At 42.7% G+C, this 26,929-nt stretch overlaps 1 protein-coding gene across 5 annotated transcripts in view; it reads right to left on the reverse strand.

Annotated features, from left to right (window-relative positions):
- Positions 1–26,929, reverse strand: part of LOC121442254 (PRELI domain-containing protein 2) — a 72,239-nt gene that overhangs the window by 33,255 nt on the left and 12,055 nt on the right. For 2 of the 5 annotated variants that reach the window (XR_005973540.1, XR_005973541.1), the window contains exons 2-5: positions 24,644–24,701; positions 22,039–22,112; positions 21,475–21,502; positions 19,653–19,813 (exon numbers count right to left, since the gene is read on the reverse strand). Coding sequence is in view for 3 of the 5 variants with exons in the window: in XM_041643731.1 (XP_041499665.1) it covers positions 19,653–19,813; positions 21,475–21,509; positions 22,038–22,112; positions 24,644–24,701 (329 nt within the window). In the remaining 2 variants the exon portion in view is untranslated. Of the gene's footprint in view, positions 1–19,652; positions 19,814–21,474; positions 21,510–22,037; positions 22,113–24,643; positions 24,702–26,929 lie in introns of all 5 variants that reach the window. The other 3 variants (XM_041643729.1, XM_041643730.1, XM_041643731.1) reach the window with 2 other exon arrangements.

The following is a 26,929-nucleotide window of genomic DNA, read 5'->3' on the forward strand; positions in this document are numbered from 1 at the left end:
TATCCATTCCCATGTTCACAATTTACTCAAGAGACCTTGTTTTTTTCTACTTCCCATGTAGATTAGATCCACACATGTCTCTCTTACGGTACTCATTGTTGTCTAGGTTCTTTGGGATTGTGATTTGTTTGCTTTATGTCTAAAAGCCAGTTATGAGTGATATTTGTCTTTCTGGGTCTGGGTTACCTCACTCAATTTGATGTTTTCTGGATTCATCCATTTCCCAACAAATTTCAAGATGTCATTGTTTTTCTGCTGTGTAGTACTCCACTGTGTAAATATACCACATTTTTCTTATCCATTCTTTGATCGAGGAGCACTTAGTTTGTTTTCAGGTTCTGGCTATGACAAACAATGCTGCTATGAACATAATTGAGCATATGTCTTTGTGGTATGATTGAGCATCCTTTGGGTATATACCCAAAAAAGTGGTATTGATGGGTCTTGAGGAAAGTGTTTCCTAATTTTGTAAGAAATCACCATATTGATATCCAAAGCAGCTGCACCAGTTTGCACTCCCACCAGTAATGGAGGACTGTTCCATTTACCCCACATCCTCGCAAGTGTAAGTTTTCATCAGTGTTTTTGATATTGGCCATTCTGACAGGTGTAAGATGGAATCTCAGAGTTGTTTTGATTTGAATTTCTCTGATGGCTAAGGATGTTGAGCATTTTCTTAAGTGTCTTTAAGTCATTTTAGATTCCTCTGTTGAGAGTTCTCTGTTTAGATCTGTACCACATTTTTTATTGGATTATTTGTTCTTTTGATGACCAATTTCTTGAGTTCTTTGTATATTTTGGAGATCAGACCTCTGTCTGATGTGGGGTTAGTGAAGATCTTTTCCCATTCTGTAAGCTGCTGTTTTGTCTTGTTGACTGTGTCCTTAGTTTTACAGAAGCGTCTCAGTTTCAGGAGGTCCCATTTATTAATTGTTTCTCTCAGTCTGACTATTGGGCAAGGCCAGTTCAGGCACTCTCTCCTCTACTGCCCAAGGTTGAATTGTGTTTCTTGTATGCAGCAGAAGAATCAATTTTGTTTTCGTATCTAATCTGTTTAGCCTGTACCTTTTTATAGGTGAGTTGAGTCCATTTATATTAAGTGAAATTAATGGCCAGTTATTGCTAGTTCCTGTTATTTTTGTTTTCGTTGTTGGTAATGACATTGTGTGTGGTTTTTCCTTCTTTGGGAATTGCTGGTGTGAGATCATCTATTGTCTGTATTTTTGTGGATGTAGCCAACTTCCTTGGGTTGGAGTTTTCCTTCTAGTACTTTGTGTAGGGCTGGGTTTGTGGCTAGGTATTGATTAAATGGTTTTGTCATGGAATATCTTCTTGTCCATCTATGGTGATTGATGGATATAGTAGTCTGGACAGGCATTCATGGTCTCTTAATGTCTGCATAATGCTTGACCAGGACCTTCTGACTTTCATTGTTTCCATTGAGAAGTCAGGTGTAATTCTGATAGGTCTGCATTATATGTTACTTGGCCTTTTCCTTTGCAGCTCTTAATATTCTTCCTTTATTTTGCATGTTTAGTGTTTTGACTATTATGTGGTCAGGGTATTTTTTTTTTTTTGATCCAGTCTATTTGGTATTCTGTAAGCTTCTTGTACCTTCATGTGCATATATTTCTTTAGGTTAGAAAAGTTTTCTTCTATGATTTTGTTGATTATATTTTCTGTGTGTTTGAGTTGGACTTCTCCTTCTTCTATCTCTATCATTCTTAGGTTTGGTCTTTTCATGGTGTTCCATATTTCCTGGATATTTTGTGTTAAGCTTTTGTTAGATTTAATGTTTCCTTTGACAGATAAGTCTATTTCCTCTATTGTATCTTCAGCACTTGAGATTCTCTCTTCTATCTCTCGTATTCTGCTGTTTATGCTGGCATTTGTGGTTCCTGATCATTTTCTCATAATTTCCATTTCTATAATTCCCTTGCTTTGTATTTTCTTTATGGTCTTTATTTCAGTTTTCAAGTCTTGAATGTTTCTTTCATCTGTTTTATTGCTCTTTCTTGGTTTTTTTTTTTTAAGAGAGTTATTGATTTTCTCCAATTTTTTGTTTGTCTTTTCCTCCATTTCTTTGAGGGAATTTTTCATTTCCTCTTTACGGGCCTCAAATGTTCTCCTAAAATTATTTTTTAGGTCATTTTTTTCTACTTCATCTATATTTGGTTGTTAAGTCTTGCTGGGATAGGGACACTAATTTTTATTGGTATCACGTTGCTCTTTGTGGTGTTGAGTGTGCTCTTACCTTGTCTACTCATCTTTTTCTCTGATTGGTGTAGTTGGGGTTGTGTCTCTGGTGATCAGTCTTCCAGGTGCCAGTGGATCCAAGGATCAGACGGTTTCTCCTTGTACTGCAGTCAGGGCCACAGTTCCAGTCACCCTGGAGGTCACTCAGTGTCCCGGATGTGCGCAGAACTCCTGGGGGTTGCTCTGCAATCCCAGGGGTTGTTCAGGCCTGCTCCCATGGGGGTTGCTTGCTTGGAGTTGCTCCTGCTGAGGTCGCTGCCTTGAGCCTGCTCCAGCTGAAGTCACTGGCTCAGGCCTGTTCCCACAGATGTCCCTGGCTTGGCGTGCTCCCATAAGGTCCCTGGTTTGACGAGGTCAAACTTTTTTTTTTTTTTTGGTGTGTTACCATTTCTACCATTTTAATGAGCAAAGTTTTTCCAGTATTAATTATCTCCATATCATAAAACAGAGATTTGGGTTATACTTGAGAATGATATAAGATGGCTAAACAAGAAGACTCTAGCTCAAACCTCCCGCCCCCCCAGAAAGACAGTGATTTAACACAAATGTACAAACAAAATTACCTTCATGAGACCTCCTGAAACCAATTAAGAGGTGGCATACACCCAAGTGAGGGCAGAGCCACGAATAGTCACATCAAAGCAAGTCAAGTGCGCTGTTTTCACTCACTGCAGGAGTGAAACTTTTCTGTTGCTACAACAGAATTCCTAACATAGCAGCTGCAGGAAGGAGAGGCTCCTACTGTGTATGGGTGTTGGTGTTTGTTTGTGGAATTGGGTGTCATGGAACCCAGGCTGGCCTCAAAGTCTGTGAGGTAGGGACTGACTGGCCTTGAAGTTCCAATCTCCTGTCTCCAGCTCCCAAGTGCTGAGGTATAGGCACACACACACACACACACACACACAGACTCTCTCTCTCTCTCTCTCTCTCTCTCTCTCTCTCTCTCTCACACACACACACACACACACACACACACACTATGCCTCGCTGGAAGAGAGGTCCCAGTTCATGGGCTCTAATCTGTAATGCTGGGATTAACATATATAGTGTAATGCTGCCTGGCCAGCTCACATCCATGCCATTGGGAGACTACTTGCTCATATCTCAGTGGATTCACAACAAAGAAAGAAAATTCCAGGCACTCAGCTGGCTTTCTTCTTTTTCCCCCTTTTCTCTAATCCAGAACCTCAGCCCAGGGGATAGAGCCATCCACGTTCAGTACAGATTTTCCCCAGAAGAGCTCAATCCAGTCTGGAAAAGTTTTTACAGACACACTCAAACCTGGGCCTCACTATTGCCCTGGTGTTCTTAGTCCATCTAAATCAGCCATCAAACTCCAGATAGCTCCCTCCCACCTGGCACAGTGGGGCAGAATGGGGAGAAAACTACAAAGGCATGTTTCTCCCAGAAAGGAGATAAATGTGTATCCATACTGTGACTTTAGCAGGTCTTGCCTAGAGACATGGCTCCAGGGAAGATTAACTTTGTATTTGGATGCTTGCTGGTCACTGGGAACTAAAGCCAACACAGAAGGCTGCTATTTAGCCCTTAAGGGTCTGCGGTACCACTGACAGATCACCAGCAGAAATGAGAGATTACAGGCTTGGCTTGATGAGAGGGCAGACTTCTGCATCTGGGATATCCCCTACACAATCCCAGAGAGACTTAGAAAAAGTCTGAATATCTGCACACTCTCAGGCCGGGACAGTTGGGGAGGCGCTTCTGTGCAAAGCCAGCCCATGACAAATGGAAGATGTGGTAATTGTTTCATAGAGTCAAATATTTGAAAGATCACAGGACACATTTGTGCTTGCTGTGGGACAATGGTCTTGTACCCCGTAAAGGTTTATCAGTTGTACTGGTTTAATAAAATGCTGATTGGCCAGTAGCCAGGCAGGAAGTATAGGCAGGGAGACCAGAACAGGAGATTTCTGGAAAGAGGAAAGGCTGAGTCTGCAGTCATCACCCAGATGCAGAGGAAGCAAGATGAGACTGCCTCACTGATAAAAGGTACCAAGCCATGTGGCTGATACAGACAAGAATTATAGGTTAATGAAGGATGTAAGAGTTAATAAGAAGCCTGAGCCAATAGGCCAACCAATTTATAATTAACGTAGGCCTCTGTATGTTTCTTTGGGACTGGATGGCTTGCAGGACTGGGTAGGACAGAAACCTCTGTCAACATGTGCTCGTGCACACACGTGCACGCGCGCGCACACACACACACAGAGGAAAATAGCCTAGTCATAGACCCAAACAAATTTCTAGAAACTCGCCCTATGAGTTACCTAAAAAAATGAATTTGAAGTAATTATTTTTAAAATGTTCAGGGCTGGAGAGATGGCTCAGTGGTTAAGAGCATTGCCTGCTCTTCCAAAGGTCCTGAGTTCAATTCCCAGCAACCACATGGTGGCTCACAACCATCTGTAATAAGGTCTGGTGCCCTCTTCTGGCCTGCAGGCATACACACAGACAAAACATCGTATACATAATAAATAAATATTTTTTTAAAAACAATTAACCCAAAAAAATCAGACAACTGAATGAATTCAGGAAATTAGAGCATGAAGAAGATAAAAATATCAACAAAGACAAACTACTTAAAAGCATAAAGCAACAGTAGCAAGGAATTTGGAGACAGGCTGTTCAAAAAAGGAAAATGAATGAAGAAACACAACGAGAACTTTTGAGACCTGCGGATGTTGTCAGGTGGACCCACTCACACACTATAGAGTCTTAAAGAAGAAATCAACAAGAACAGAGAAGAGAGAGCATATAAAGCAATAATGGACCAAACCTCCCAAATTTAAAAGGAAAGGAAATATGCCTACAAATTCAAAATCTCAACAAACTCCAGCTAGGAGACATCTAGAGAGATCTACACCAGACACATCACACAGTATCAAAAATCACCCCAAGAATGCTGAAGCACCAAGAGAAAAGTAGCCTGTCATACACACGGAGCTTCTGGGAGGTCTGCAGTGGGTTTTCTCTTTCTTAATCAGAAACTTTGCAGGCTCGGGGGAATTGGGTTAACATATTCAGCATGCCAAAAGAAGAAATATAAACCAAGAACTCAGTAAAATACATTCCAGAAACGAAAAGGAAATTAAGACTTCTATCTATTCAGAAGCTGAATGCATGCACCCCTACTAGAGACTTGAGCTATAGTTAACCTGGCCTAATTTATTTGTTGAAACCACCGACTGCATGGTTAGTATATATTATATATTAGAAATCCTATATAATCATGAATGTATATAACATATTTACATATATTTGTAATATATGTTATAGATTATGTATCGTATATAATTACATATCTACATTACATATCCTATATAATTACAAATAAATATGACATATGAGTATACTTATATACATTTGTTATTATATATGCTATATAATATATAGCATATGAGATATTCATACATAGATATATAGATATATACCTATTGCAGAGCTAGTAAAATGACCCAGTGGATAAGAGTGTTTCCTGGCAAGCATGAGGACCAGAGTTCAAATCCCTGGGGAAAAAAAAAAAACCTAGGTGTGACCAAAGCTATGGTGGAGACAGGAGAATCAGCAAGAGTTGATGGTGGCTAGCCGAGCTCCTGGGTCAGTAAGAGGTCCTGTCTGAAGGAAACAGAGCAAAGAGAGATTGAGCAGACACACAGATGCCCATATCCTTACACACACAGATATACATACACATCACACACGTATACCATACATGTGCATACTACACCCAAAATGGGAAGCCTTGAATTTCGGTTTTATAAAAATAAAACATTCCTTTGAAAAATGTCAGCAGTGCTAAGAAACATTTCCAATTAAGGCCCCTGCTAACTTTGGACTCGGCCTTCACTTCAAATCTCTTAAATCAACACTTAATTTTCCTTTCCCCACACCATACTGAGAATGAGAAGCTCTTCCAGGACCTCTGTTTGACAGGAAACGCAAAGGAAGAAGGAGGTGAGTGGTAGCATCTGTGGATGGAGGATTCTAAAAGAGAAAACTCACAGGGGCCCAGGCACAAAGTGACCCATGATATCCGAGAAACCACACTGTCCTAGTTGGCTTTCTATTGTTGTGACTAACACCATGACCATAGGCAGATTGTGAAGGAAAGGGTGTATTTGGCTTATTCTTCCACATCACAGTCCATCACTGAGGAAAGTCAGGGCAGGAACTCAATGCAGGAATCTGGAGTCAGCAACTGAAGCAGAGACCACCAAGGAATGCTGCTCCCTGGATTCCTCACTTTCCTTTCCTATTCTAACCAGGACCACCAGTCCAAGGATGCTCTCACTTGCGGTAGGCTGGGCCCTCTACATTAATCCCTAATCAAGAAGCTGTCTCACACACTTGCTCACATCCCAGTCTGATGGAGGCATCTTCTCAGTTGCGATTCCTTCCTCTCAGATGACTCTATCTTATATCGAGGTGAGAAAAAAACTAACCAGGACACACACACGCATTATCTTAAAATCCCCAGACATGGCACAAGATTCATCAATCCCATAATAGTCTCAGGAATGGCATGATGTGAGAAATAGAAATGGCAAGGGATGTGGACCCCGGATTGAAAGGGGCCTTGGGTGTTGAAGTCAGATTTTATCCTGGAAGAGAGAGACCTTGCCCAGCACTGAGTAACTGACACAGACTAACAGCTGCTCGTGCACCACTGCTAGCCTTGCTGCCGCCACTCATGCCTGCAAACGACCCGTTGTACCATGTTTGCAGCACAGTTCTTACTCTTCATGAGCACGACCACAGTTGTTAGGAGAACTACTTATCTTTGCCATCCCACTACTCAGCACAGAAAATATTTTCTCCATTCTCTCTGCCTTCTTACATCTTATGGAGAGGAGAAACACCCAAATCTACTATGCATATGTTCCCATGTGTATACACACACATACAAACATGTACATACACATATATGTGTGTACCTATGAAGATGCATGTATACATGCACTCACACACAAAAAAAATTTAAAAAACCGCTGAAGTCAACAAGATGTGATTTTAGTCAATCTAGCTAGTATGGCTTTGTCTTTTCTGGTGCCCCCCCCCCCAGTGATGAGTATTAATGCAAAGCAGGCAAGCTCTCCATCACTTAGAATCATCTCATGCACACACACTCTCCCTTGGATCTAACAGCAGTACCTACATTTAGATCAAGTCACAGCAGAAATCCAAACCTTCAGGCCTCCTCTCTCCCTCCCTCCCACCTCCCACCTTCCTCTTCCTGATCCTGATCCTACACACTGCACACACACACACACACACACTGCACACACACACACACTGCACACACACACACTGCACACACACACGCACACACACGCACACACACTGCACACACATTCACACACACACGCACACACACACACGCACACACGCACACACACACGCACACACACTGCACACACATTCACACACACACACACGCACACACACACACGCACACACACGCACACACGCACACACACACACGCACACACACGCACACACACTGCACACACATTCACACACACACACACTGCACACACACGCACACACACACTGCACACACACGCACACACACACGCACACACACACACTACACACACACTGCACACACACGCACACACACACGCACACACACACACGCACACACACTGCACACACACACGCACACACACACGCACACACACGCACGCAAACACACACGCACACACACGCACACACGCACACACACACACACACACACGAGTCACCCCACCAACCTGACACATACACCTCTGCCAAACCTGCTTCTTAGATTAAAGCTCATTTAAAATGTTTTCTTCGTGTAAAACTACGTTCTAGTGACACTAATCTCTCCTGTCTTTATTCGGGATTAGTCAGAGCTGACTTTTACAATGACTTTAATATTTAAAGATGAGAAGTTGAAGAGTCTCCCACTCTTTGGGAGGGATTAGTGCTTCAGTCCTCAAGCAAGTGGAGGTGAGGGATTAACCAGTCTGTCTCATATCATAGTCTAAGCAATAGCTCTTTCTGCCAATCTGAGCAGTGAGGCCTCAGAAAAGCATGCTCATGGACTGTCCATAAGTTGGAGACCAGCAGGGCCGTGAAGAGGGTCCCATCCTCACCAGCCACAAGATGGGAGCTCATCCTACTATATTTTAAGACTATCAGAGAAGAAAACACTGCACCCTCTTAGTAACTGGGGGCACCACGGCACTTTCTTCTTGTGACCCAAGACCACCCCAAACGTCTCTTGTCAGCATAAGCTTCGGTTTAAATGCCTCTGACAAGCATAACTGGTTATGCAGCATGGTTTAACAACAGCTGTTTTCTTCTGTTTTGCATTAATTTAAAACAGGAAAGAATCAGGCCTGGGCAGAGAGTTCAACACGCAAACTGCTTGCTGCACCAGTGTGAGGACCTGAGTTCAGATCCCCAGCCCCTATGGAAAGCCAGATGTGGTAGATCATATCTGTAACCCAATGCATCTATGGTGAGATGGTATGAGGAAACAAGAGAATCCAGGACATGAGATAGCGATCCCAGTGTATGAAGTGGCAAATGAGAGATCCTTTCTCAAACAAGACATAAAGTGAAGAAGCCCAGCAACCAAGGACATCCTCTAACATTGGTGAGTCGGTCCCTAAAACACACATGTACACACACACACACACACACACAAAGGAATGCACACACACATAATGCACACATGCACAAACACACTCAAGCACACAAGCTTTTAAAGAAAACAAAAAAGGGTGATGGAGAGAAGGCTCAGCACTTAAGAACACTGTCTGGTCTTCCGGAGAACCTGGCTTCGATTCCCAGCGCTTACATGGCAGCACACAGCCATCTGTAACGCCAGTCCCAGAGGTTGCAACGCTCTCTCCTGGCCTCCACCGGCAGGCATTGCATGGATGTGGTGCACAGACATAGATGCAGGCAAAATGCCCATACACAATAAACAAATAGTAAAAGAAGAAATAAAAAGAAGATGGGCAGACTGGCTGAGCTGTAACGCTAACCAACAGAATCTAGGAGCATTCAATTAGAGATGCTACTCATTTGTTATACTCTCCTGTGCTTAGCAAATCTTAGATGTGTTACTTTGACAACCACATAAAATTAACAGTAAAGCCATGATTGTGATTTCTATAGAAATAAGACATTCTGAATAGGTTCTGTGCAACCAAGAACCATTTTCAGCAAAGGTGCAGCTAGCATGGGCTAGCCCTTCGCTTAGTCACTCATGCATGGCTCTCCTTGCTCTATACTCCAAAAGGGTGGTGAAGTGTTAGCATGCAGGGAGATTCAGGTCTCCCTCCTGCTTCCTCTCTGTTAAACCTACAGATGACTGTATCACACTTACCTTACACACATTTTCACACTCTCTGTCACACTCAAAACTCTCTGTGGTGACATCGCACCCTAGACAAGGCATCCTCGGAGGCTGATATACTTTGAAATTTTGTTTCGTTACATAAATATGAAGAAGCTGTAGTAAAGAGATGTTGAAGGACTTAAAAAGGACAGAAGGGCCGATCCCCCACACAGATCTGTCCCCCACAACCTCACCAGCTTCCCCATACTCTGCCCCCACTTACTGATATGCGTCCAGGAGACGATCAACCAGTGATACAGTTCCGGCTAGCTCGTCAGTCTCTGCTGATGCTCAGTTTATGTCAGCTCACTCTCGGGCAGCGTGCCTTTCTCTCCTGTATTACTGCTCCCTGATTTTCTCACATCCCTTTCTACTCTTACACCCAAGGCAACAGCTGCTGTCTCTCCCTCAGGTCCTCGTCTCTAGAATAGAAATCCTCTACTCCACGCTACCCTAAATCTGTGTTCACTTCCTGCCCAACTGAGGTGGGGCAGATAAAGCCAGAATGTTCATATACTGACTTACATGTCATTAGCAGTCAAACATCTGACTTGAGAACAGCAAACACTTTTCTAAGTAGGAGTATCTCTTTTTTTCTCCATTACAATCTCAATTTCATTCGTAGTAATTAGTATGTAGGAAAAAAAATCACTAAAATGCATTAGGAAGGGAAGGGAAGAGGGGAGGAAGAAAGGTGGGGAAGGAGACATATTTGTAGACTATTTTGTCGAGGAGATTGTCCATCTGCTAAAGTCAGCAGAGGGCAGACTTCACCAGCTGAGGCACAAACCACCACAACATGTGTGAACGAGACTGACTCACTTAGCCAGTTCCCAGGATCTGCATTAGTTTTTGTTCATACACAGACATCATTCAAAATATTGCACACCAGAATCACAAAAAAGAACACACAGTCCAAATCTAGACACTCTAAAAATTAACAGCAGTTTAAACAACCAAGACTCCTATTCTGACTAAGCTTTTTTTTCTTCTAAATTTGGGGAAATAAAAATCCAGGGCCCCTGAAGAGTATAACTAAGGCTCATTCTCTCTCCTTTTCCTCTTCCTCCTTCCCTCTCCTACCTCCTCTCCCCTCTCCCTTTCCTTTCTGGTTGTTGTGAAGCAAGAGGCTTTTCTCTGCCATGCCCTTCCTCCATGATGCTCACACCCTATCACAATCCTAACTGAAAGCAACAGAACCAGACAGGCATGCCCCGGAATCTCTGAAATGGTGAGACAAAATAAATGGGGCCTCCGTGAAGTTGGGTGTTTTCTCTGATACGTTGTCACAGTGACAAAACACAGCCCAGTTCTGATGATAATCAAGCTTCCAGGTTGATGAGCCTCCTGAGAGCCGAGGCATAGCTGAGTCACCATGTTCATCTTGATTGTCTTGGGACCTGTGGGTTCTGCACTACATCACTGCCCAATTGACAAAACACTATCATTTCAATACTCTAAGTATTTAATGTATTGTAGGTGCATAACTACCACACAAAAAAGAAGTGTCCTTATGGGGTGCTCCCTAGGAGCAGACAAGCCCGTACGTTTTCTCATGCATCAGACTCACTGACATCTCACGTCTTCACCCCTGCCCTTCATCAATCATTCCTCTCCCACATGTTCAAGGGGCTGCTGAGAGTTTCCTGTGCTCCTTCGTGAGATTTTTTTTTCCACTGGGAAATGTTTGCTGTTTTCTGGGGAAGAAGATTATCAACTTGTCACGCTGTACAAGATTAACGAGAACTTTGCAAAGTGGGAATGAAGTTCCAAAGGGGTGCTGGCTCTATATCTGCTTATCGGTAGTGCCACAGGACACCGGCTGGTTATCAAAGTTCCCACAGCTACTGTGCAGACTCACCTGGGGCCTCTATAGAACTAGACTCGCTGCAACACATCTGTACTTCTTAATTCCCCTCTGAACCTGGGAGGAAGACACAACTCCAAACCAACGGAAGATTTTAAAGAAAAATCAATGATGTTCACTGAGATATTTCAAAATCTTTCACTAGTGAGTGCCACAGAATGCCCTCCTGGCTAAAGCTCATTGTTTTCCTCTCAGTTATCCCCTCTCTTCACAATAAAACAGCTTACTCCCCTTTTCAAACACAGCGCCTTTTAAGAGCCACCCAGCATCAGAAGCCTTTCCTCACCAATAGTGACAATTGCTCACACTTGCTCCACGTTTGTACCCTACAAGAGCAGAGTGGTCCCACTCAGGAGCTTACTACATCCTGGTATCACTGGGGGGTGGGGGAGCTCAAGCCAACTTTTCCCAGAGCAAAGAGCACACAGGTGACCAAGAGCATCAAAGAGAGCTTCCCGTATCAGTGCACAAGACTCCTCTATCAACCCCGTCAGAGCTTCCCAAGTTCTACTTGCCCTCTGCCCAGTTCATCTCTTTCCCCTCCCTCCCGCCACTCCTAGTTTTCACCTGAATCCCATGAACATGAACCAGCCATTGTCAAAGGGCCCGAAGCACCTTCTGTTTCTGTCTGTCATACACTGTGCTTGACTCTAGGGCACAGAAAACTATGACATCAGTGCAAAACCCCCACAAGACAGGAAGTACAGGTAAGAAAACCAGAACAGACCCCGACAACGTGAACACAAGCATCAGAAGGCAAATGGGGTCCTTTACGAGGGCAGTCATTATGAACCCAAATGGGGCTCTAACCAGAATTGAGCTTCAGCAGAAGGGACACTGTGGCTCAGCTTGCTGTTAGTGGTGGTGAACCCTGCTAATCATTAGATGACCCTCTAGTGTCCTAGAAATCAAGGTCAATGTGAGTAGAGGGAGCTGTGTCTGCAGCTGCATACAGGGATACTCATTCACGCTACTAGGTAACAGCACCCTCAAGTCCTGCGGCACTAGGACCGAATCTTAGAAATAATTGCCAAGTAAGCGAGTAGAGCCCGAGGGTGTTAATTCTTGGGTAACCTTGAGTCTGGAAACCGATCAAAAAGGGCAGTGCCGGCGTTAAAACTCTCACGGAAGTCACACAACTGTCACATCTGTTGCTGAAACAAACATAAAAACTCCAGAGGAGGAAAGAGATAGATACGCAAACTGCCCAACAAGCATCTCTCGAAAGATGTTAATCATACTCTTTGTGATTTGTTGGATAATTACTTGAAACTTGGCACTTTTAGCCAAGAAATCTAAAGTTGAAACCTTCAAAGGTTACAGACCTATTTACTAGAATGAGTAATAGACACCTGGGAGCCTCTATAAAACTGTGAAACTAGGCTGCTCAACCCACTAATTTAGTCTGTTTGTAAAATTTCATTTGTACTTTCAACACCTTTTGTACTCTGTTCTAGGAGCGGTTTCGCTGAAATTCTTATAAAAATGAAACTTCACCGTTCTTGGCATATACTCAACTGAGCATTTTAAAGTCAAATGCGAGGTCTTACCCAATCAGAGCACAAGGATGGTGTGCTGGACACAGAAGAGTTCAGATACGAGCCCCTGAGGTGCCATACTGAGTGTAAAAGAATCATTGCCTCCCTCAGAAGCAATCACTCCACAAAGGAGAACCTCAGGATGCAGTTGAACTTGCCACCAAAATATATGCAGTGATGGGATGAGGAGCAGCAGACGGCAAAACCCCTCAAGAAGACATTTCCATCTAGAACTGCATTACTTAGGAAAGTGTCAATCACCAAAACCAAAGCTATTCTATACCTACCATGGTCTGCACAGTATAGCAAAAGTCCTTCATAAAGGAAAAACGAGCAAATGAGAGTACTCAAAAATCAGTGGGTGCGCTCAAGGACCCATAGCAGCTGTGGGTCCGAACATTCCACCACTGGTAGGGGAGGGGCCCGTGAGGACCCACCCCTCCCAGAGGATCCACTGACAGAAAATGGGGACCAGACAAGGCAGCCACATTCCTCAGTGGTACGCTCACTGATTGCCCATCATATGCTATGCAAACATAATTTAATTTGGTGGCGTGCACACGCACGCATGCACACATACACACACTATGAAAGGGCAAGGGGACTCATTGGGAAGAATGGTTTCAGCAGGAAAGAAAGTAGAATGAGAGATGGCAACAGCGGGTGAACATGACCAAAATTCGTTATTATACATGCATGCAATTGTCAACAAATTGAATTTTTAAAAGGGCCAGAGAGATGTCTCAGCAGGTCAAATTACTATACTATGCCTGACAGCCTAAGTTCAATGCCCAAGACCCACATAGTGGAAGGCGAGAGCTAATTCCTACCAGCTGTCCTCTGACCTCCACGTTCATGCCGTGGCTCAGGCACATATGCCTACAGATTAGAGACATCAAAAATTTTTCATTACCAAATACGAGCCTAGAACTAATAAACGTATTTAAAGGGCAGGGGCTTTTATGGTTAGAATGCTTCAGCATCACAGCCAAGCTGCTCCAGTTCTGAGGCCGCAAAGGGAAGGGCAAAAGATGGCAAGCTTACTCTACCTTCTTAGTCAAAACTGTAATGTCCGAATTGCAGCCACCAGCCACACATGGGGGCTGGCCCCTCAGAACAGTCATGGCAGACTTGAATAAAAGATGTTAGAGGTTCGTTAGAAATTTCTGCAAAATATTTCTTAACAATTATTCATACTAATTATATGTAAATATAATATTTTGGACATATCAAATCAAATATTACTAAATTTAAAGAAGAATCAGTTCAAACACAAATACTAAGAAATTGATAAGCCTATCTCAGAATGGAGGTTTTCAGAAGGCAGAAATCATCAACTTTTTTCTTCTTCTAACAAATTTTAAACAGGGCACCACCACTGTCCATTTTCCAGGTCAATGCTCATTCCCACAAGAGACGACTTGAATTTTGTCCTGCTGTTATTTCGTTCACCTCCCTATTTTCTGGCTTGTTGTGAAGCGTCCTAAGGGCAAGAGGAACATCAGCCTGGAGTCCGAGCCCGGAGACTCTGACATTCACCCAAACACTCCCCATGGCATCCCGGACCTCCAAACACCAGTCTCTGTACAACAGAGAAGACAACAACGATATGGGGGATTGTCCATGCCAAATACAGAAAGCTCTGAATACTCTGCTTTCCTGGACTTAAATCTGGCTTTGGAAGTAAAATAGCAAGCTCCTAGTCCCATCACTCTTAAAGGGGAAGCACGCACTTCTGGGGAAGGTGTACAGAAATAACACGAAATGTAAACATGGAGCAGAGTCTTGCAGAATAATGGTAAATAGTTCTAAACTATTTTCATAATTTCTGTTTCTATATTTTGAACTATGCAAAGTGAGGCCACAGCTCAGTGGTAGAGCATCTGCCTGGCTTACACAACTCCTCAATGGCACATTCATACTTATTCATTTTCTCTCCTTCCATATATACAAATATCCATACTATAAATTAGAATTGCGAATGCAAACTTGTGCAACCACTCTGGAAAGCAGTGTTTCGGTTTCTCAGGAAATTCGGGATCAACCTACCCCTGGATCCAGCAATACCACTCTTGGGAATATACCCAAGAGAGGCCCTATCATACAACAAAAGTATATGCTCAACTATGTTCATGGCAGCATTGTTTGTAATAGCCAGAACCTGGAAACAACCTAGATGCCCTTCAACGGAAGAATGGATGAAGAAAGTATGGAATATATACATATTAGAGTATTACTCAGCAGTAAAAAACAAGGACTTCTTGAATTTTGCATACAAATGGATGGAAATAGAAAACACTATCCTGAGTGAGGTAAGCCAGACCCAAAAAGAGGAACATGGGATGTACTCACTCATATTTGGTTTCTAGCCATAAATAAAGGACATTGAGCTTATAATTCATGTTCCTAGAGAAGCTAAATAAGGTGAATCCAAAGACAAACACATAGGCATCCTCAGGAATATTAACCTTCATCAGGCGATGAAAGGAGACAGAGACAGAGACCCACACAGGAGCACCGGACAGAAATCTCAAGGTCCAAATCAGGAGCAGAAGGAGACGGAGCACGAGCAAGGAACTCAGGACCACGAGGGGTGCACCCACACACTAAGACAATGGGGATGTTCTATTGGGATCTCACCAAGGCCAGCTGGCCTAGGTCTGAAAAAGCATGGGATAAATCCGGACTAGCTGAACTTAGCAGACAATGAGGAATACTGAGAATTCAAGAACAATTGCAGTGGGTTTTTGACCCTACTGCACGTACTGGCTTTGTGGGAGCCTAGGCAGTTTGAATGCACACCTTACGAGACCTGGATAGAGGTGGGCAGTCCTTGGGCTTCCCACAGGTCAGGGAACCCTGATTGCTCTTCGAGCAGATGAGGGAGGGAGACTTGATCGGGGGAGGGGGAGGGAAATGGGAAGCGGTTGTGGGGACGAGGCAGAAATCCTTAATAAATAAATAAATTAAAAAAAAAATGTCTTACATCATAGATAACAGGATGGGGCTGTAACTCAGTTGGTAGAGCGTTGACCTAACATACACCAAGTCCTGGGTTCCATCCCCAGCACCCTATACACCAGGCGTAGTAGTATAGGCCTGTAATCCTAGTACTTGGAAGTTAGAGGCAGAATAGAAGTTCAAGGTCATCTTTCACTACATTATGAACTCAAGACCAGCCTTGGTAACATGAGACCCTGTCTTCAAAAAAGTAATTAAATACGTGATAAAATATGCAATTGCAGGGATTTTCATCACAGTACCGTAATAACTAAAAATTCAGAAACCTAAGAGTCAAGTACAAATGGGCCAAGAATAGTAGTAGGCAAATAATTTGTAAAAAGTATATAAATAAGCATAAATTGACTGTTAGTTACCAGAGTGATAGTGATGTACCTTTTCCTCATAATCAGAATTATTATTTTCACATAAATTTAAAAAAGCACAAAGTGAAAAGTTTTGTGGATTATCTTGGCAAATCATAATTTAACTGATAGAGACAGCTTCTAAGACTATCCAATAGCCCAAACATAATACTAAATTAACAAAACACAGTGCTAAAATAGAGGATGAAATGAAAGACTTACTTTGCATGCAATTAGACAATGCTATTCTTTTACTATATCTACATACCAACAACAGAACTCTGTTCCCTGGTCTCAGCTTTAATCCCAGCCATCCACACCCTATGTCAGCTCTGGGCATCATCATAATAAGAAACTATGGATCCACCAATCTCTCTCTGATGTGACTGAGACACACTTCCTTACTCATCCAGGAGGCTGTTGAAATACCCTAGCTCCATTGATGTGTGACCAGAGCTGTGCGAGAAAGAATGATCTGGAGAAAGCCTGGGCCCTAAGAATGGCTTTTACACGGGGACAATTAGTTAATTTGAAGGTTTTATTACTTTCATTTTAAAACTAAATCTATAATAAAAATTTTCAAACCACACAGAACAGTAATAATAAAACACAGTAAATTATCTTCTAAAATCAAATTTTTCACCATAATGATTAGCATTAATATTTAGTGCTTATGATGTTTTACTTTTGTTCCAAAGTCTATCTTGGGGTGACAAAAAAAGATGACAGACACCAAAGAAGCTGAGGCAGGAGGATGGCTGGAGGGCAGGAGTAAATAGTGAGACGCTTGTCTCAAAAACAAAACAAGGAGACTGGAGAGAGGGTTCAGCTGTTAAGAAGCACTGGCTGCTCTTGCAGAGGACTGGGTTTGGTTCCCAACACCTACATAATAGCTCAGACACATCTATAACTCCACTTCCAGGGGATCCAGTGCCTTCTTCTGGCCTCTACAGGCACGAGACCCACACGTGGTACATATTAATACATGTAGGAAAAATTCCATATGCATAAAAATATATGAATTTTTTAAAATTTGTCTTCAAGAAATGATTGTTTCTCTTCCCATTATACTTATAAAAATTAAAATGTGTGTTAATTAACTACAGGCCACATGTTACAGGGAAATGGATTCTGCTGAGTGCTGTTGTGGAGTACAAACTTGTGTGTTAACACACTGGAAGACAACATGCCAGAATCTGTGTTACAGACCATAGGTCTATGTACCCCAGAATTTATATGTTGTCATTTTTATTTTACTGAATTGCACTGCATTGTATTTTTGGTGCTAGGGATAGAAGGCCTCATGTATGGGATACAAGCTGTGTACCACCCAGATGCCTCCAGCCTAGGTGTTGAAACCTTAACCCACCATGCGAAGGACTTAGGTAGGACGCTGGGCCTTTGGGAAGTAAGTCAAGTTTACATGATTCCCTGAATGTAGAATTCTGCCGTGGAATCTCTTCCATGGAGGAGGAGAGCAGATTGCATGTTTTCCATTATCAGATTTAACAGAAGACAGGTATCTGAAAAGCCTCACCCACCCCAGATCTGCCAAGGCCCAAAGAATGGACTTCCCATCCCCCAGGGCCATGAGAAATTCACAGGTCTTGCTGGAGCCATCAAGACTGTGGTATCTAATGACAACATCTCAAACTCAGATTTCCAAGAACTCAAACTATACCTGTCCTGAAAATCCCCACCACCACAGTGCCTTAAAACCAACCTACAAGGCATGCACTCTCTGGGGATCCCTGTAAACCTCATGGACACAGGGAACCACCAAGGTGAGGTAAAGAAGAAAACTTGGTTCAGCTCAACTTTGTTAGCCAGCACTGTTTCAAACTTCTGGAGTCTGACACGAGGCCAGGTTATTTTAGACAAATTTAAATCTAGTACAGTTTTAGCAAAAAGATTCCTGGTAACTATCATCCCAATTCCACGTGGACAATAAATCTTAAGATGTGACGACATAAAAACTCTTTTGTAAAATATGCATGACCTCTACCATGAAGATGGATTCTATTGCCTAAGGGCCTGGGATCTGGTATGGTCTCTGACCAAGATAGCATGGGAGTTAGTAGCTCCCCTACATGTGACAGCTCCCCCAATGATGGTTTCTATTGACTGAGAAGCAAAGCTAAAGATAAAGGTCTAGGGAGGGAGAGTCTGGGATAAGCATTCTGGGGGATTTGGGTGAGGTCTAACCTTACAGGTAGGCTACCAAAAGTCAGCAGGTTATTAACAAGATTCACTCCCAGTCTAGATGGACAACAGATATTCATTTACTCCATTGAGGAGACAACCCTGCCTGATTAACACTCCTGGTTTCTCCAGTGCTTATCTGTGACCCTCTACACACCATAGAATTCACCTACTGATTCAGGCAGATTTAGTCTACCTGCAGGGTTAACAATACATATTTGTCATAATTTGTCATATTTTTTCTATGTACAGTTCTGTCACTACTCGAAGAACTGGATGCTAGGGAAAGCAAATTTGATGGTTTATAGATAACCTTGCAACAAATACAACACTTAAATTCTCACTAAGAGAAACACTCACATAGCCTGTAGGAATCATATTCAGAAGACATACAACTCCTGAATATGATATCCTCCTTTACAACAAAGAGAAACTCGATACCATCAGAGTGTCTACCATAGTGGCAGTGACAAAATACAGTTGAATGGCTTGCAGAGGGATAATCTAGCTGTACGTGTATCAGATAGGTAAAGCTCAGAAGCAGTCTAGTAAACATAAAAGATAAGTGTACAAAAACGTACATGACATAAAAATCATGTGTGTTAAAAAGATATACAAATTAAGCAGGCTAGGTAAGTCTATGCCGAAACGCCTCTTTACGTCTGCTTGAGCTGACCAGTGCTAGACAGGCCCACTGATGGGTCAAGTGCATGATAACTTCAAGCAAAGTATTTTCCTTGTTTAAACTCTTGAATACCTAGATTGCCTTTAAAGGTCCAAAGGAATATTCAACAAATGGGTGATAGTCATTGCTTTTGGAGAGAGTAAGAAAATACCAGAATTTGGAGGGGCACTTGGACAAGAGTTGAGTTCTGTCATATTTCCTCCAAAAGAAAATAGATTCATCTATTAATGACATGACTAAAAATACAATGAAATACATGTGTATCAGACAGAAACTGTAAGTACGAAATACAGAGAGAGAGAGAGAGAGAGAGAGAGCGAGTTCTAATCACAGGTGATCTTACCAATTTGGGTTTTCCACACTTTCCCGGAAGACAGACTCTTCCCTCATGGATGCATACTGTGTCCACGTGAGGCAGTGACTCCGGATAGCCATATTCCTCTTCTGAAGACTGAGCCACGATTCCTCTTCTAGTCGGATATCGGGTACCTTTAAAATACTCACCTGCCCAACAGAGAGAGGACAGCATTCTCAGTTTCGGAAGAGCAAGCTACATGAAGACTCGGCCTGGAGCTGATCTCAGTCACAGCTAACAAACGGAACAAGCGGTCCTGATGGTTGCATGGTTCTTCAGTTACACCCCTCAGTCTCTGATAATCAAGCACACTGTGGCCTCACTACATGTTGCCCAGGACTTGCAAATGGCCCAGGACTCATGTAGGTCCCAAAAAAATTATCAGCTGCTTCTTGTCTTCTCTGGGGCAGGCCTTCTTGCGGTGATGGGTTCTCATCAGGCCCCTCCTACATGCGCCCATGCAGGGCCGTCTCAAGAGAAATGTTTCCTCGTTGTAATCTCTGTTCAGTCCCTAGAAATGGATTCTTTCCCAGGTGGAGAAGACAACAAAAGCTACAAAGGCAGAACTGTACAAGTTAGAGCCTTAAATTATTTAAGAATTGAGATACAAGACGAACTTGAATGCCTTTTTAAATAATAGATTCAAAGTGTGTATATAGGGCAAAGGCAGCTCTGAACTCTGGAAAAGCCAGTGATAATTTGCTGCTGAAGTGTAACACGGCTTCCCATCTGCAAGTCAAAAGGAGTTCATTTTCTTTGTGGTTCTAACCTCTTTCCACTAAGGAAATAACAGTGATTTAACCCACGATGAGAAATGAATGGAAGCTGCCATTTTTCCTAGTATAAACACAGCAATTTAATTTGCACGCTCATCCGCGGGTGCCCAGATTCATTCCGGATCACACAGGGAATCTCTTCTGAGGTATTTTTTAAGTGCCTGTCAAGATGCTCTTGTTTTACGTACTAAAAGACCACCATCAAAAATCCTACATTGTGAATGAAGAGCTTCCTAGCTGTTTAAAGTACTGAGAATAAAAGAAAGTGGGTGCTCAGCCACAGATGGGCCATCTATACCAAACACCTCACGATTCAGGGAACATGGTGGAAGAGAGGAGAGAAAGAATGTAGGGGAAGAGCACTGTAGAAGGTCATCTGATGGACACACCATGGCTGCTGTGCATATGAACTCGCACCAGCTCTGCTTACCTGCATAAGATCTGCATGGGATCAAGCAAGTTAAAAACTCCAGCATAGATTGCATGGACAGGGGAGGGCTTAGCTGTGGAATATGGCAGTTGATGGCTGCTAAAGGAGGGAGAGCCACTTTCTTTGGAGGGGTACCCATGCCCCAGTAGATAACTACAAACCAAAGCAGATATGGGCAACACTAACTGGACTCCATGATTTAAAATAGAGTAATATTAGAATAAAAATAGGGGAACGTGAAGCTGGGAGGGAGATTCTGAAGGAAATTGGAGGGGGAAGGGAGTAGATAAGATCAAGACATAAATATATATGTATATATACATACACACACACACACACATATATATATATATATGTTCACACATATACATATGAAATTTTCAGACTAAAAACATTCTTTTTCACACTTCAACAGCTAGGCATGGTGGGACACACCTGTTACCTCAGTACTTAGATGGCTGAGGCAGGAGGATTATCTTCAGTTTGACACCATCCTGGGCTACACTCTAAGTTTCAGGCCCTCCTAGGCTATGGAGTAAGGCCCTCTCTCAAGAAGAAAAATCCATGTATGGTTCAAGCCATGCAAATGATGTTTTCAACTTACCTTTGTCCAACACAGAATCATCAGAGAGCTTAAGGGTTTCAAAGAGAGAGAACAATTTTCCGTCATGAACATTCCGGCATCAGTGCCCTTAGATCACAGAACTGCGCATGGAAAGGCTTGCAAGGGGCACTAAGAAGACGATGCTCTCAGAAACAACTGCTGTGCCCAACAGTGCATTACAAGCAGAAGTGCGGACTCCCTCACTGAACATGGGACTAATACTTACAATCTTCTCACTTCTGATTGTTCTTACCTGTTGCTAGCCGTGGACAGACTAGAAAAGACAACGCTTCATTCAAAATGCCAAAAAGTACCCACAAAATAATCATCAAATCACCTCATATCCACAAAGGGCCCTTCACAGAACAGACAGAGATGAGACACTCTAGAGGCATCTGTCAACACTGGGATGGACATGGAAGAAATATTTTCCTTACAAAACCATGAGAGTGGACAGTGGGACATTCTGACACCCCCTTCGATTGGAAAATGCTGTCTTTTTCTACCACTATGAAAATTCCTCAGTTTTATACCCACTGTGATTAAACTCGGAAATGAATTTACCTTTCTTAAAATTTCTGGCACCACATTCTGGCAGATAGCAATCCTCTTTCTATAGATGAGTCCTGTTGATTCATCTGGAAGAAGCAAATTTCATAGCCAAAACATAATTAGGGAGAGACGTATTCTTATCTAAAAGTCCACAGAGCTTTTTAGCTCAACTTCAATTTTGAACATATAGAATTCTCATAGATAAGGCTTGACACGAAATGAAGTTTTCCAGGGGCTAGAGAGATGACTCGGTGGCTGAGAGTGCTCACTGATCTTGTAAAGAGTAAACAAGCGTGGTTCCCAGCACCCACCTCAAGCAGCTCACAACTGCCTCTAACTCCACTTCCAAGGGATCCAGCACAGCTGGGTTCCTCAGACACCTACAGCCGGGCACACGCTCACCACAGGCATACACAGAAACACCATGTAAAAATAAAAGAAATCTTTTTTTTTTTAAACATTCTGTTTTTCAGATCAGTTTTCTGAGCCCAATCACAAATGCTCGAGGAGTAGATGTAAAACAACAAGTCTGAACACACGGGCTAAATTCGAGACAGTGAATCACAAACGGGCTACCACCCTCAGCCATCGGTGCCGAGCATCCAGTGGCCACCAGCTCAGACTCTGCCAGCTCCTGGACCACAGTCTCATGCCTAGATTTCTGACTGTTTCACTTAAACCAGTAACTAATTAACTACACGAGTTACACCCATCAAAAAATGAAAGCCCTGAGACCAGAGCATTCCTGGAGGGAAAGTTAAAACTAGTGAGAATAAAAGTAAGTGCAAGTGAAGATGAGAGGAAGCAGGGGGGCGGGGTGGGGGTAAGCAAACTGTGAAGTGCTGTCATTTCTCTGTGAATTGCTGTGACTCAGACACAAGGCGAGGTTTCTCGGTGCTCTAACTACAGCTGCCCTAACCCCTGCTGCAAACACCATCATCACCAGGAACCTGCAGTCAGGAAACAAATGCTGCACCCCCAGCAGTCCTTTGGCAACGTCAGACAATGTGAATAGCACATGTATTAAAAATGGAGTTGTTTCTAGGCATGGAGGCACAGGCCTTTAACACCAGCCCCTGGAAGGTAGAGGCAGGTGGTGCTCTGTGAGTTCTAGGCCAGCCTGGTGAGCACAGGATGTTTCAGGTCAACCGGGGTGAAATAGTGAAAAATAAAATGGAGACAGAGATGACATCCTGAAATTAACAAGATCATTTTACCATTTGACAGATAAAGAGCTTAAGCCTTTGAAAAGTTCCGTCATGAGGGAAGTAACAGAATCAGGATTCGAAATCAGGTTTGTCTCAGACCAGAAAGCAAGTTTGTCCCACATCACACAGGTGCATGAGAAAATGCTTTTGCAATCTAGTTCAATAGCTACAGATATGCAGAAAGCAGCCCGAGAAATAAGACAGTTTCATGTTGACGCAGCAGAGGAAGCTGCAGCCATGTCACCCAGCAGCACCCGTGGTTTCCAAGGCTGAATTCTGAGCGTGCTGGGCTGGGCTCTGGCTGTCTCCACAGGCTTGGGCCTCAAGCGTGCGCATGTTCAGAGCTCCTGGCACTGCCCACTCCTCAATTCCCAACACTAACTGTCACAATTCTTCCCCAGAAGGAGGGAATGCAAAGAGCACCAGAGACCCTAGCACCACACCCCGCACCCCGAGGTGGAACACAGTCAACATCTCCTGAAGGGGTCATGAGGTATATAATTTAGATGTGTGGGCCACGTGGTCTCTTTTGCAAATACTCAGTTCTTGCTGTAACTCAGATGAAGCAGCCATTGATAGCATACAGAGGGAGTGTCTAATGTGCAGCAAATCCATGCTTACCAAAACAACACAGCGTAAGCCATAATTTGCCAAACTACAGTTATGGTTCCACAATCTAAGCAATTTATGGCAACATCACATCTGTCTGCTATTTTTAATAGCCCAGGCTAACCTTGAATTCCTAGTTCTCCCACCTCCACCATTCAATGGCTGGGGTTGCAGACATGAGCCACACCATGCCTGGTTCGCCTCCACCATTCAATGGCTGGGGTTGCAGACACGAGCCACACCATGCCTGGTTCATCTGTGCGCTATCTACGATTGTTTTGCCATCTACAAATTGACATGTGATAGAGATACAGCCAAATGAGCTTAGGTATGTTAGCCAGCCTCTCTGTGCTTTAGTTTCTTCCTGCATTAAATATGAAAAACCATAATCCTACCTCAAACATTATTCTAAATGTTGAATACGCTAATGAAAAATGTTGGCACACATTAAATACTTCAACATGCTACCTGCACCTTTATGCCTGGCCTCAATCTTACCATCAAATATAATTTAAAAAGTGACAGTGGTTCTGCCTGAGATGTAATAGACACACACATACACAGACATGCACACACACACACGTGCACACATACTCACATGCATGGACACACATGTGCACACATACTCACACGTGCATGGACACACACGTGCACACATACTCACACATGCACACACACGTGCACACATACTCACACATGCACACACACACACACAAATACACACACACACACATGTATCCCTTACAAAGTGAGAATCCTTAGTGACTATAACTAAAGTAGGCCATATTCAAAGAACTTACCTTTCTTTTCTTCCACAGTTTTTACAGCGATGACATTATTATCCATGGGGTTGGGGTACTAAATGAAAACACATAATGAAAAGTTAGTCTTTTAAAATTCTCTTTAAAGATGAATTAGCTGATAGAAATGACAGGTACCTGCAGGACTAGAAAGTATCTTCCAAGAAACCTCTAAGTAAAACCCAGCTTTAAATCAAGAATCTTGGTTTTACCACTCATTCAAACAAGTGAGAAGGGCTTTCATAAAATCCAGAGGCAATTTATTTAACGGGGGGGGGGGGAAGGGGTTGTGGTCTTGCCTGCATATGTATGTGCACCAGGTGAGTGCTTGGTGCCAAAGAGAAGATCAGAGGATGACAGGTCCCCCAGGACTGGGGTTACAAATTATTGTGAGCCACCACATCTGCACTGAGAACTGAGCCCAGATCCAATAAGGGCTCCTAGCCAATGTCATCCCTCTGTCTCCGGGAAAACCTTTAGATCCTATATAAGTCCTGAACAGAGAAGAGAATGAGGTGAGAATAAATAAATGAATAATAACAACAACAATAATAATGAACCAGACTAACATAAACTAAGAATATTCTCAGTGCCAGACCTGTGCTAAATGCCTTAATTATACCACCCTATCTAACAACTATTCCATTGTGAAGGAGTTACATAATATTATTATCCCTAATTTTTAAAAGCAGAAACTGGATGAAGATCGGGTTGTTTCAGGAATTAAACAGGCCAGTCTAAAACAGAAAGAATTCATTTAACTACTGCCCTGGACCATGGCCTGGTGACTGTGTTAGTACCTCAGGCAAATAACCATAAAAGGATAGGGTTCGGGCACACAGGAGCTATTTGATAAATAATTAATTTCTTTTATTAAATTGTCCTGGAAGACAATTTAGATGAATCAACATTTATAATAGCTACCATTTTTAACCTACTCGATTTACATACATGGTCTGTTAATTCTCAAAAGCATACCATGAGGTTGTATGGGTTTTACTTTTTTCTATTGCCTATATGGGAGGTCAGTCTTAGAAAAACTAAATACCCTGCTAAAATAGTTAAAAATTACTGCACCTGAGATAATGTAACTTACCCCAGATACTGTCTGACTGCCTCCATATTGAAGTTACCTCTGAGTTACTTTAACCCAACCTTTCCATTATTCAGAAGTGGAGAGAGAAGAGAGAGAGGGGGAGAATGAATGAATGAATCTCTCAAAGCCACATGATGAATGGCTTCTAACTGGAGACTGATGCTACCCCCTGCCCTGTCCCAAGGACCCCAGCTTCATAGTGTGGTCAAATGGCATCTTAACACACTGAGCAGTACACGCTGAAGAAGGAAAAGGGGTCCTTTGCCTGGAGAACTTGAGCTTCAGGACTCCTGAATCCTTCTAAATGAAATATAAAACTCTATCAGTATGAGTTCCAAAGAAACAAGAATAAGAATAAAGATGCATTTGTGCATGCATTCACTCAGTTCAGCCCTAGACGGCAAGACTCAAAATTACAATGACTACCTTCATGAAGCTTAGCCCTCCAGAGATCCACACTGGTAAGAGAAGGGTGGACCTCGGAGTCTGTCCCTCTACAAAGGATAATTCCTGCACAGAGACATCCAAGATGCACGCAACTCCCTAAACCATGAAGACAGGGTGCGAATTAGCCCTGTTACACCAACATGAAATGGAATTGTTTCCTTTACTGCATTCCAGCTTGTTCATTACATATCCATAAATGCATCCTAGTAAATGTTACAGTCACACTGTAAGTTGTAGAAAGATAACTAAACTAAATTATGAAGGAAAACACAATGCATTGCCAGGCAGGCACAGATTACATCACTAAACTGTCAGTGAAATTCTTACAGGTTAAACTGCAATTTCACACTTCCATTTCATTTCAATATTTACCTACTAAGAAAAAGGATATTCATTTAAATAAGGATCCTTTTCATCTTTCTTGTGATTAAACAGGCAGGAAGATAAAAATGAATGGATAGGGGCTGGAGAGATGGCTCAGCGGTTAAGAGCATTGCCTGCTCTTCCAAAGGTCCTGAGTTCAATTCCCAGCAACCACATAGTGGCTCACAACCATCTGTAATGGTGCCCTCTTCTGGCCTTCAGGCATACACACAGAAAGAATATTGCATAAATAAATAAATAAATATTTTTAAAAAATGAATGGATAGATAGACAGACAGACAGATAGATAGACAGTGTCTTAGTTGGAGTTTTATTGCCATGAAGAGACACCATAACCATGGCAACTCTTATGAAGGAAT

This window comes from Microtus oregoni, unplaced genomic scaffold (genome assembly GCF_018167655.1).
Source record: "Microtus oregoni isolate MIOR12 unplaced genomic scaffold, Mior012 000088F_ref0000325, whole genome shotgun sequence".
Taxonomy (NCBI): Eukaryota; Metazoa; Chordata; class Mammalia; order Rodentia; family Cricetidae; genus Microtus; species Microtus oregoni.